The 13,053-nt window shown below is 45.2% G+C and overlaps 1 protein-coding gene across 3 annotated transcripts in view; it reads right to left on the bottom strand.

The window, feature by feature from the left end:
* The window catches only part of wdr17 (WD repeat domain 17), a 166,405-nt gene that overhangs the window by 95,683 nt on the left and 57,669 nt on the right, over positions 1–13,053 (bottom strand). For all 3 annotated transcript variants that reach the window (XM_072594584.1, XM_072594585.1, XM_072594583.1), the window contains exons 7-9: positions 12,664–12,851; positions 12,318–12,486; positions 10,141–10,232 (exon numbers count right to left, since the gene is read on the bottom strand). In XM_072594584.1, the coding sequence (XP_072450685.1) occupies positions 10,141–10,232; positions 12,318–12,486; positions 12,664–12,851 (449 nt within the window). The remainder of the gene's footprint in view (positions 1–10,140; positions 10,233–12,317; positions 12,487–12,663; positions 12,852–13,053) is intronic.

Raw genomic sequence — 13,053 nt, 5'->3', positions numbered from 1 at the left:
GTAATGAGCAAATTAGACAAAGGAGATCCAGTGGATGAAATTTATTTAGATTTCCATAAGGCCTTTGACAAGGTGCCATCAGAGCCCATAGTTAGGGGCAAGGGATTGGCATGGTAAAGGATTGGCTGACTGGCAGAAGGCAGACAGTAGGGATAAAGAGGTCTTTTTCAGAATCGCAGTCGGTGACTAGCTGAATTCTGCAGGAGTCAGTGTTGGGACCACAACTATTCAAGTTATACGTTAGCAATCTGGCTGAAGGAACTGAGGGCATTGTTGCTAAGTTTGAGTATGATACAAAGATAGGTGGAGGACAGGTAGTGTTGAGGAAGTGGGGATGCTTCAGAAAGACCTTGAAAGGATAAGCGAGTGGGCAAAGAAATGGCAAATGGAATACAAGGTGGGACTTTCTAAGTGGGGAAAGGCTTCACAAATCTGAAGCACAAAGGGATTTGGTATTCCTAGTTCAGGACTCTCTTAAGGTTAACATACAAGTATAGTTAGCAGTTAGGAAGACACATGCGACATTAGCATTCATTTCAAGAGGGCTAGAATACAAGAGCAGGGATGTATTGCTGAGGCTGTATTTGGCTCTCCGCATTTGAAATATTTTGAGCAGTTTTTGGGCCCTGTATCTAAGGAAGGACATGTTGGCATTGGAAGGGGTCCAGAGGAAATTTACAACAATGACCCCTGGGATGATGAGCTTGTCATATGAGAAGCAGGTGATGACTCTGAGTTTGAACTCAATGGAGGTTAGAAGGATGAGTGTTGATCTGATTGAAACTTGAGTACAGAGTGGACGTGGGGAGTAGACTTTTCCTCCTCTAGGAGAAACTAGGACCTGAGAGAACAGCCTCAAAATAAAGGGAACGACCCTTCAGAACTGAGATGAGGAGGAATTTCTTCAGCCAGAGGGTGGCGAATCTGTGGAATTCATTGCTGCAAAGGGCTGTTGAGATCAAGTCATTGAGTGCATTAAGACAGAGATAAATAGGTTCTTGATCAGTAACGGGATGAAAGGTTGCTGGGAGAAGGCAGAAGAAGGGGGTTGAGAAACATATCAGCCATGCACAAATGGTGGAGCAGACTCGATGGGCTAAAAGGCCTAATCCTGTCTTACCTCCTCTGGTTTTATGTTCTTGATGATGCTTAGGCTCATGGTGGAAGTTTGAAGGCTTTTTGTTTGTTTACTTGCAATTTAATTAGATTTTATATGCCTTAAAATTGAGAGATGGGGTTAACAGCCTCGTGCATTCATGAAAAACAAAACAAATTGTGCTGATGCCTATAAAGAGGCACAGAGAAACCCAGACAGCAGTCAATCAGTGTGTGCCAGACTATAGAGGCAGGAATGTTAGGTTATTTGTTAGTTTTTCTTCAGGGGAAGTTATCTGTTTAAAGAAAGAAAGTGCACAGTGGATGCAAAGAACGTCTGTGGAATGAAACCAGTTATAACAGTGCTAGCATTGGCTTGGAGTTGATGGTAAACTTTTGCGGGGGGTTTAAGTTTGTATGAATAATACTGGGATAAAAGGAGTAATGCGAGATTGAACCCTTTTTCTCCTGCTTTAATTAAGTCTTCTGAACATTTAGTGTAATAAGTTTCATATTTTTTCTTGTTTGATAAACACCTTGGTCTTTTTTGTTAAAACTACATGGACGGACTCTTACAAATATGTTTAGCAAGTGACCTCCACCTCCTGGAGAAACAAACTTAGAGTCTACCAAGTGAGGTTTCAGTCTAGGATCTGACATTCCAGTCATGACACCAGCTGGGTTGTTAACAGTTCACATTTTATTCCCAATACCTGTTGATTGCCTATCTCTGGCCTCCTGAGCATCTTCTTTTCACTTTGTTCCAAGATTAGTGGCTGAGATCTCCAGACCTTACTCTCTCAAACTCTCTCCCTCTGTACATATCTACTTTATTCTTCTTTCTTTTCCTTGAAATAAATTTTTTCTGAAGCAATTTTTTTCATTGCGACCTTCCATCATTCATTGAAGCTCTTCACTCTGACTTGACAATTTAGAACAATGACTTAATATCTTTTGTCGATCAAAATTTATACAGAGGCAAACTTTTATTCTTGGTTGCACAGTTTCTGTCAACTCTCAGTCTCACTGTAGGGGAATCATGGAATAGTAAGTGGATTATGAGCAAGTCAGTCTTTTTTGCATTGGGCTGTCATGATGAATGGTCATATTATCATTGCTTGGGTCTAAAGTGGAGGAAAAATTGATTTTGGTTTGCAGTTCCATGAAGATATGACTTGTGTTTTTGAAAGATTGAATAGGAATTTGAATAATGAGCTAAAAAAACAGCACTTCCACTGAATTTTAGTTAAATGGCTAGTGAGCAGCCCCTTTGCTTCCAGAAGCAATTGCCAAGATGTTTGCTGATTTGAATTTTGCAACCCTGAGAGACAGGTTTCATTCAGATAGCTCTATAACATCAGAGATGCCATCGGTGGCAGGCTCCAGATCAGTCAGGGCATGGCATGGGGTGTAGAAAGCTTGGGTTGCTTAGATGAAAACTGGAGAAGCAGAAGGCTGTGGGTGGGGGGGTGGTCAGAGATGAAAACATCCCACAAGGCTGTGGAAGATGTGAATCTACTATAATCGCAGCTCACAATGTGGTCACCTCTGAATTGGGGACCACTTTGCAGAATACTGACATTCGGCCCATAAAAATGACCCAGTGTTTCCTGCTGGTTGCCATGTCAGCACACCACCCTGTTCCCTGGCTGACGTCCCTGCCTTGGGCTTGCTCCAGCAAAGCTCAGCACAAACTGGATTGACAGCACCTCATTTTCTGCTTGGGGACCCTGCAGCTTTCAGGACTCAATATCGAGTACAATAATTTTAGAGACTGAACACAGTACCTCAACCCCCACCACAGGGTCTGTCACCACATGGGCACAGCCAACCCTTTTCCACCTATTTATGGCCCCCCTTATTAGCTCTTTTTACTTCCCTACTTATGATCAACTATCCCTTTGTCTGCCTAATTTTCTTTCTCTCTTGCTCGGCACAGTCTCACCCTATTGGGTCACTGCCTTCCCCCCTACCTCTCGCCACACCCACTGTCATCAGCATAAATCCTACCTTTTCTTCCCTACTGTCAGCTCTGAAGAAGGGTCACTGGACTCGAAACATTAACCATGTTTTCTCTCCACAGATGTTGCTGAGTTCCTCCAGTAATTTCTGTGCAATATTAAAGGCATAACTGGCCTCTGGCTTTGACTGCAAGTGAGATAAAAGGAGCTGAGGAAATGTACAAAGGAATGAGGGAAGTCAGAGACCTTGAGAACTGATACTTACTAGGGGTCTTCTCCAGTGGGTGAAGATCTGATGGGAGTTCTCTGTTGCCTTTCCCCAGGAGGCCCAACACTATGTCATTTCTGACAAAGGAAGTCAGGAAATGTATCAAAGAAAAAGACAGGGCCTTATAAAGTGGCCAACAGCTTTGGGAAATCAGAAGATTGGGAAGGCCACAAAAACAAACAGAGGATAACAAAGAGAGAAATAAGGAAGGAGAGGATCGAATATGAAGGTAGGCGAGCTAGTTATATTAGAAATGATAGTAAAAATTTCTTTCAATACACAAGAAACAAATGAGAGGCAAAAGTTGACATTGGGCCGCTACAAACTGATGCTGGAAGGCTAGTGATGTGAGATAAGGAAATAACTGAAGGACTTAATAAGTACTTTGCATCAGTCTTTACAGTGGCAGACATGAATAATATCCCAACAATTAAGGACAGTCGGGGGCAAAGTTGAGTATGGTAGCCATTATGAAAGAGAAAGTGCTAGAAAAGCTAAAATGCCTAAAAATTGATAAATCTCCTGCCCCGATGGGCTACATCCTAGAGTTCTCAGCGAGGTGGCTGAGGAAATAGCGGAGGTGTTGGTTGCGATGTTTCAAAAGTCACTGGAGATAGGGAAAATCCCAGATGATTGGAACATTGCTGTTGTAACCCTCTTGTTCAAGAAAGGATCAAGACAAAAGATGGAAAATTATAGGCCGATTAGCCTAACCTCAATTTTAGGTAAAATTCTAGAATCCATTGTTAAGGATGAGAATTCTAAATTCTTGGAAGTGCAAGTCGGTTTAGAACAAGTCAGCATGGAGGTCATACCTGACAAACCTGTTAGAATTCTTTGAAGAGGTAACAAGTCGGTTAGACTAGGGAAATCCAGTGGATGTTATCTATTTAGACTTTCAAAAGACCTTTGATAAGGCGCCTCACGGGAGGCTGCTGAGAAATGGGGTTCCAGGTGAGCTACTGGCATGGATTGGGGATTGGCTGTCTGTCAGAAGGCAGAGAGTTGGGATAAAAGGTTATTTTTCGGAATGGCAGCTAGTGACAAGTGGTGTCCCGCAGGCTTCAGTGTTGGGGCCGCAGCTGTTCACTTTATATTTTAATGATCTGGATGAAGGGACTGGGGGCATTCTGGCGAAGTTTGCTGATCATACGAAGGTGGACAGGCAGGTAGTTCTTAGGAGGAGGGGAGGCTGCAGAAAGATTTAGACAGTTAGGGAGAGTGGTCCAAGAAATGGCTGATGAAATTCAACGTGAGCAAATGCGAGGTCTTGCACTTTGGAGAAAATAATATGGGCATGGATTATTTTCTAAATGGTAAGAAAATTCATAACGATAAAGTACAAAGGGATCTGGGAGTGCTGGTCCAGGATTCTCTAATGGTTGACTTGCAGGTTGAATCTGTGATTAAGAAAGCAAATGCAATGTTGTCATTCATCTGAAGAGCGTTGAAATATAAAACTTATAGAATCATGAGGGGCATAGATAAAGTGAATAGCCAAGAGTCTTTTCGTTAGGGTGGAGGAATTCAAAACTATGGGGCATATTTTTTAAGATGAGTGGAGAAACATTTAAAAAGGACATGAGCAGCAACCTTTTTTGGAAAGAGTAGTTTGTATGTGGAATGAACTACCAGAGGAACTGGAGAGGTACGTGAATAGGAAAGGTTTGGAGGGATATTGGCCAAACGCAGTGAAATTGTACTATTTTAGTTTGGGAGCACGGTCAGTAAGTAGTATGGACTAGTTGGACTGAAGGGTCTGTTTCCATGTTGTATGACTTGATAAAAACAGTGATGTGCTACTGAGACTTTATAAAGCTCTAGTTAGGCCCCATTTAGACCACTGTGTCTACTTTTGGGCTCCACACCTCAAGAAGGACATACTGGCACTGGAGTGTGTCCAGCGGAGCTTCACACGGATGATCCCTGGAATGGTAGGCCCAACACATGAACAGTTGAGCACCCTGGAATTGTATTCATTAGAGTTTAGAAGGGAAGGGGGAGATCTAATAGAAACTTGCAAGGTTATGCATGGCTTCAAAAAGGGTGGACACCGAGAAGTTATTTCCGTTGGGCGGGGATACTAGGACCCGTGGGCACAGCCTTAGAAGTAGAAGGGGTCAATTTAAAACAGAAATTGAGGACACATTTCTTCCCAGAGAGTGGTGGGCCTGTGGAATTCATTGCCATGGAGCGCAGTGGAAGCTGGGTTGTTACATGTCTTCAAAGCAGAGATTGATATATTCTTGATCTCGCAAGGAATTAAGGGCTATGGGGAGAGTGCGGGTAAGTGGAGTTGAAGTGCCCATTTCCATAATTAAAGTAGAGTGGACTCGGTGGGCCAAATTGCCTTATTTCCACTCCTACGTCTTATGGTCTTATTTCAATCAAGTTCTTCTCTCCAACCAAATTGCCAATAAAGTAGGTACCTCACTCCAAAACAATCAGAGGTTGGCATTCCTCCAGTGCTGGCAACACCACAATGTGCAGTGGCCATATTTGGTACTCCAGTAGGATCTACCATGAGGATCCCCAATGGATTCCCAGCTAGAGGTGTGTGTGGGAGGAGTGGAGGTTCACAGGGAGGGAAGGAAAGAGTTACTGATGAGGAGGTGGGAGAGGATAATGGAGTGGTTCACTGATGCAGGGTCTCTTCTTTGGACCTTAAGTGTTCTGTTAATGATAGACATGCTCAGTGGGCAGCTGGCTAACTCAACAGTGTTATATGAATGGCCTCCCCAAAGGGTGAGTCCCATTGGATGAATATCTATGGCATAGGAGTCAGACACTCCTCCACGAAAGAAAAGCCAACAGTAAACCTGTTTGAACTGCAGCTTGACAGGTAGCATCCTTGTGGCTGAGACACAAGGTAAAAGCTCAACATTAGAGATGTTGAACATGAAACCTCAGCTGGCCCTTTGACACCATTCTCTGGAAATACTGCATTGTCTGAGATACTGTCCTTTGGATAAGCTGTAACCACGACTTCAGGGTCTAGATTAGAGTAGTGCTGGAAAAGCACAGCAGATCAGGCAGCATCCAAATCCCGTCTCCCAGAACCCTGAGGGGAACATCACCCCCATTCCCCCTACCACCACTCCCATGCCAGTCACAGGCTCCGCCCCCAATCCCAGTTCCACACCCACCACAGGTCCCAGCTCCCAGCCCTGCCGAGTTTTCACCATGCCCATTACTGAGGATGAATGGTCTGTCCTCAGCAAAGGCCTTATCTTTATCCCCCTCCGCCCACGCATCAATGAATTTAATACACGCCATGACGTCGAACACATCTTCCTCCGCCTCCTCCTCCAAGCTTACTTTCACAATCATGACTCCCGCCCACCTTCCAATGACCCCTTCACCCGCCTCCAACACACTCCATCCACCTGGACACCCCGTGCTGGCCTATTACCTGCCCTTGACCTCTTCATTTCCAACTGCCACCAGGACATTAACCACCTCAACCAGTATACCCCCATTCCCCCCCTCCAAACTCTCACCCTCACAATGCGCAGCCCTCCACTCCCTCTGCTCCAATCCCAACCTCACCATCAAGCCAGCAGATAAAGGGGGTGCAGTGGTAGTTTGGCGTACCGACCTCTACACCCATGAAGCCAGACACCAACTCGAAGACACCTCCTCCTACTGCCCCCTCGACCATGACCCCACCCTCCATCACCAAACCTTCATCTCCCAGACCACACAGACCTCATCACCTCAGGAGATCTCCCACCTACAGCTTCCAACCTCATAGTCCGGGAACTCCGCACCGCCCGATTCTACCTCCTTCCCAAGATTCACAAGCCTGATCACCCTGGCCGACCCATTGTCTTAGCATACTCCTGCCCCACCGAACTCATCTCCACCCCTACCTCAACGCTGTACTATCCCCCCCAATCCAGGAACTCCCCACATACGTTCGAGACACCACCCATGCCCTCCACCTCCTCCAAGACCTCCGTGTCCTTGGCCCCCAACACCTCATCTATACCATGGACATCCAATCCCTCTACACCTCCATCCGCCATGACCAGAGCCTCCAAGCCCTCCATTTTTTCCTCTCCAGACGTCCCCAACAGTACCCTTCCACTGACACTCTCATTCGTTTGGCCGAACTGGTCCTCACCCTTAACAATTTCTCCTTCGAATCTTCCCACTTCTTCCAGACCAAAGGGGTAGCCATGGGCACCCGTATGGGCCCCAACTATGCCTGTCTCTTTGTCGGCTACGTAGAACAGTCCATCTTCTGTAGCTACACCAGCACCACTCCCCACCTCTTCCTCTGCTACATTGATGACTGCATCGGCGCCACCTCGTGCTCCCGTGAGGAGGTTGAGCAGTTCATCAACTTCACCAACACATTCCACCCTGACCTTAAATTTACCTGGACCATCTCTGACACATCCCTCCCCTTCCTGGACCTCTCCATCCCCATCAATGGTGCCCGACTTAACACTGACATTTTTTACAAACTCACTGACTCCCACAACTACCTGGATTACACCTCCTCCCACCCTACCTCCTGCAAAAATGCCATCCCATATTCCCAATTCCTCCGCGTCTGCCGTATCTGCTCCCAGGACGACCAATTCCACTGCAGAACACACCATATGGCTTCCTTCATTAACAACCATAATTTCCCTTCCCAACTGGTTGAAGATGCCCTCCAATACATCTCATCCATGTCCTGCACCTCTGCCCTCAGACCCCACCCCTCCAACCGCAACAAGGACTGAACCCCCCAGTCCTCACCTTCCACCCCACCAACCTCCACATAAACCGCATCATCCGCCGACATTTCCCCACATACAAATGGACCCCACCACCAGGGACATATTTCCCTCCTCACCCCTATCCACATTCTGCAAAGACCATTTCCTCCATGACTACCTGGTCAGGTCTTTATCCCCAACAAGCCACCCTCCCATCCTGGCACCTTCACTGCCACCACAGGAACTTCAAAACCTGCGCCCACACCTCCCCCCTCAACTCCATTCAAGACCCTAAAGGAGCCTTCCACATCCATCAACATTTCACCTGCACATCCACCAATGTCATTTATTGTATCCGTTGCTCCCGATGCGGTCTCCTCTACATTGGGGAGACTGGATGGCTTGTCGCAGAGTGTTTCAGGGAACATCTCCGGGACACCCGCACCAATCAACCCCACTGCCCCGTGGCTGAACATTTCGACTCCCCCTCCAACTCTGTCTAGGACATGATGGTCCTGGGCCTCCTCCATCGCCGCTCCCTCACCACTCGACGCCTGGAGGAAGAACGCCTCATCATCCGCCTCGGAACACTTCAATCCCAGGGCATCAATGTGGACTTCAACAGTTTTCTCATTTCTCCTCCCCCCACCTTACCCCCAGTTCCAACCTTCCAGCTCAGCACTGTCCTCATGACCTGTCCCACCTGCCAATCTCCCTTCCCACCTATCCACTCCACCCTCCTCTCCGACCTATCACCTTCATCCCAACCTCTTCTCCCTATTGTACTCTTTGCTACCTTCTCCCCAGCCCCACTCCCCCTCCCATTTATCTCTCCCTGCCTCATTCCTGATGAAGGGCTTTTGCCTGAAACGTAGATTTTCCTGCTCCTCGGTTGCTGCCTGACCTGCTGTGCTTTTCCAGCACCACTCTAGTCTTGACTCTGGTCTCCAACACTGGCAGTCCTCATTTTCACCTTTCAACCACTACTTCAGGTGGATGCAAAAGATTGTCTAGCATTCTCCTGGTCAGCATTTGCCCTTCAATCAACAGCACTACAGCAATTACAGCTATGTAAAGGCACATCCTTTCAAACTGTTTTATATTTATACTTGGACTCACCAGGGTATTGGTAAGAAATAAAAGGTGAAATAACATTTATATTGCATGTTAGAAGAGTTGGTCGAGCCAGTTTCTGTTCAAGAGCTTCCTAAGTAAGAACTACAGAAAAGCAAAGAGTTATCAGCAATTAAGTAATTTCTTTGTAAAAACAAAATTCTCCAAAGTCCACAGTGAACTATTAAAGGTCTCTTTTAGAGAAGACTTTCCAGATATGTCTCCAAAATTTGAAATAAATTCCTTTTTCCACATTCCTTCATGCTTAAGAACTACGAGCATTAATAAATTGAAGTGTGTTGTTGTAACCGGATATTGTACAGAAAGGACATGTACACACATTCCACCACAACACAATAGGTGACAGTCAATTGGCTCAATTCTCAGGGCAATACCTTGACCAACCAGAGTCAACTTGTCTAGTTTAAACTTTGAACAAAGCTTGGCAGTTAACTGTCAGTCATCACCAGCTGCTACACATTCTATGGCAACTGCTTTGTCAGTGTCCACTTGCCAACCAATCAGTACTCTCTTCTTACAGAGTATAAATGATGCCTTCCCTTCACTTTGGTATTTCTTGTTCATTATTTTGACAAGTGCAAGATAAAAAGCTTTGATGAAGTCTTTTCTCAGCAATAGTCAAGCTCTGTACTACCAAGTGACTGTAAAACATATGATTTGGATCCTTGGAATCCTGCTGTGAGCAAATTTACCACTACATTTCCCTAAATGACAATAGTAATGAAGCATCTATGCACTTTGGGCCATTCTGAGAAAACAAATAGTTTATGTTACTAATTTGTTCCATTTCTGATGAATGATCATTATCTTGGAAGATTAGCTCAGTCCCTCTCTCTTTGAATGTTGCTTGATCTGCTGACTGTGTTCAGCTTTTCAGTTTTTAACCTTGCCCAGTTTCTGATTCTCCAGTTACAACAAAGTCAATTTCTCTTATGCTTTATGGAAAAGTAGGTGGAGTGTAACAACTTACCTCATTAAACCGAGTAACTGTTTTTCCTTTTTTTACATCCCATATAAAGGCTCCATTGCGTGAGGTTGCACCTGCGATGCAGTTGAGGTCACCTTCAAGTAATAAGGACATTAATATGCATTGTGAATTGTTGAGCACCGACCCGTTTAAATACTTAAATAAGCAAACTGCTCTTGTTCTAGTCACTGCTAACATAAAAGCTACAGTCTCTGCCTCGAGCAAATATGACACCATAGCATCAGAACTGAATCTAACTTGGCTGTGAGACTGTACTGAAGAGATAGAGGACAGGTTTATTTTGGGGGATACAAGAAAAAGTGCGCACATTCAAATCGCACTGCACATTTATCTGATTGTATATGAGTTGAAAACCATTTTTGCTCAATTAATGTTCAGCCGTCGTCAGCATGGCGTTAGATAGTCAGTCGGACAGGTTAGAGTGATGCAGCAAGGTCAGACTCAAGCTGGTGTTTTGAAAGAGCTACACAAGGAACACTGCTCCCCCGATCTTTTCCCTAAATTTGTTTCTCCCATTCGAGTGTTGATCCAATAACCCTTTGAAAGTTATCATTGACTGTGCTTCCACCTTTCAGGGCACACATTTCACATCACAATGAGTCAATCCTTTTTAATTTTCTTTCCTCCTGTCGCTTTCGGCTGTTCTGGCAATCGCTTTAAACCTGTATCCTCCAGGTGCCCATTCTGTCCCCTGGAAGGGGTTTCCTTTTATTTGCTGCAAACAAAGCTTGTCGTGATTTTGAACATTTCTACCGAAGTCCTAAGGAATGCCACCTTAGTGTCTCTACCCTCTCTGGGACACCAGAAGAGCCGCATTTGATTTAATCTGAAGTGGCTGCCTGACATTTTCCCTTGATCTACGTTTATTTTTGAAACAACTCTTTATCTCCTTCTTTGCTCAATGGGTTACAACTGCTGAGACCCTTGGCATCACAATTTCATGAACTTGGCTTGTCTCATATGTTTCTGGGGAGGCACAGGAGAGCGTGAGTGCAGGGCTATAGTGCAGTGGTAATGCTATTGGGCTCATAATCCAGAGGCCCTGGGACATTAGCTCAACTTCCACAACAGCATCTGGTGGAAACTCAAGTTAACTTTTAAGTCTTGATTAAAATTGTCTCAGTAATTGATTCCACAAAATTATCGATTTTGTTATGAAAACACATCTGCTTCACTAATGTCTTTCACTGGAGGAAATCTCCCTTCCTAGCTACGTCTGGCCAACATGGAATGCCCTGCCAGTAGCAGTGGTGGACTCTCCCTCTTTATGGGTATTTAAGCGGGCATTGGATAGGTATATGGAGGATAGTGGGTAAGTGTAGGTTAGGTGGGCTTTGATCGGCGCAACATCGAGGGCCGAAGGGCCTGTACTGCGCTGTATTCTTCTATGTTCTATGTTCTATAACATGTGAAACCAGACCCACAGCAATAGAGGTCTACAACACTGAGATAAGCCCTTCGATCCATCAAGTCTGCACCAGTCAAAAACAGCTACCTAACTATTCTAATCCTATTTGCTAGCACTTGATCCATAGCCTTGTATGCCATGGCATCACAAATGCACATCTAAATATTTCTTAAGTATTATGAGGGTTTCTGGCTCTACCAGTCTAACAGGCAGTGAGTTCCATACTCCCACACAAACCCCCAAAAGAATCCTCACATTGTCTCCAAACCTCCTGTTCCCGACCTTAAATCGATGCCTCTGATCATTGATCCCTCTACCAAATGGAAAAGCTTCTTCCTGACAACACTAGCTCTACCCTCATAATGTTACACATCTCAGGCACATCCCCTCTCAGTCCCCCTCTGCTGCAAGGAACCAATCCTAGCCTGTTCAGTACTCTCTTCATATCTAAAACTCTCCTGAGCAGACAACATCCTGGCAATTCTCCTCTCCAATATGGTTGACTTCTTCTCTGCATCGGAAATGGTCTGGTGAGCCTTTCAGTTCGAGACACCACCTTCCTAACAGCAATGAAGGAGGGGGATCAAATTCTGGTCTTGCCAAGGAAACTCATGAGAATAACAGTTTTTTTGGGGAGTACTCCACATGAAGATGATGTGGTGAAGCTTCAATGGTGCTAATCCTTCTGCTGCGATAGTGGGTGTTCAGTATTTAACTATAATAACTGAGAACCTGCTCTCTGATAGCTTACCTGGAGCCCAGGACAAGGAGTAGATTACTCCCTCATTACCCGGGGAAGTGTAGACTGCTGTCAATGTGTTTATATCCCACACCTTTATTGTCCCATCAAATGATGCCGTGGCGAGGAGGTTGGGATCATCTGGTTTAAATTTGCAGTCAAAGATTGTTTCCACATGACCCTAGAATACAGAGAGAGAACAAGATTCATTTTTGGATCCACCGTCAGCCTTTTTCTAATGATGCCACATCCATAGCTACTTTCTCTTCAATGGAGACACCACAAAGGATACAGTGACAGTCACAATGGAGCCTGAAATACAACTGGAGAGGCAAAATGGAGAAAGAATGGAACCTACCAAATCCCGCAGAAAGTTCCACTTCTTCTCTCCCATGTCATATAGCCCAACTCCACCATCCATGAAACAACACACAGCATGTCCAGGTGGAAGAGAAAACGCTTGATTTTGAGAGAGGGTTGGAGGGGGAATGGCTTCACTGGTTGATGATGTATGGTGATTCTTAGACGGGGAATGGGTCGAATAACCTGCAAAGGACAGCATTAAAGTTCACTTCTAATTTTCTCGCCTTTCAACATCGCTCTAGTTAACCTACAGCCCCTCGTCAACTTGGCAATTTAATCAATCATCCCGTCCCCATTGACTGACACTGATGGATATGAAGGGCTTTTGCCCGAAACGTTGATTTCGCTGCTCGTTGGATGCTGCCTGAACTGCTGTGCTCTTCCA

This window comes from Chiloscyllium punctatum, chromosome 2 (genome assembly GCF_047496795.1).
Source record: "Chiloscyllium punctatum isolate Juve2018m chromosome 2, sChiPun1.3, whole genome shotgun sequence".
In the NCBI taxonomy this organism is placed as follows: domain Eukaryota; kingdom Metazoa; phylum Chordata; class Chondrichthyes; order Orectolobiformes; family Hemiscylliidae; genus Chiloscyllium; species Chiloscyllium punctatum.
Note: the sequence above shows the minus strand (reverse complement) of the source record. Positions and strands in the feature narration are given on the sequence as shown.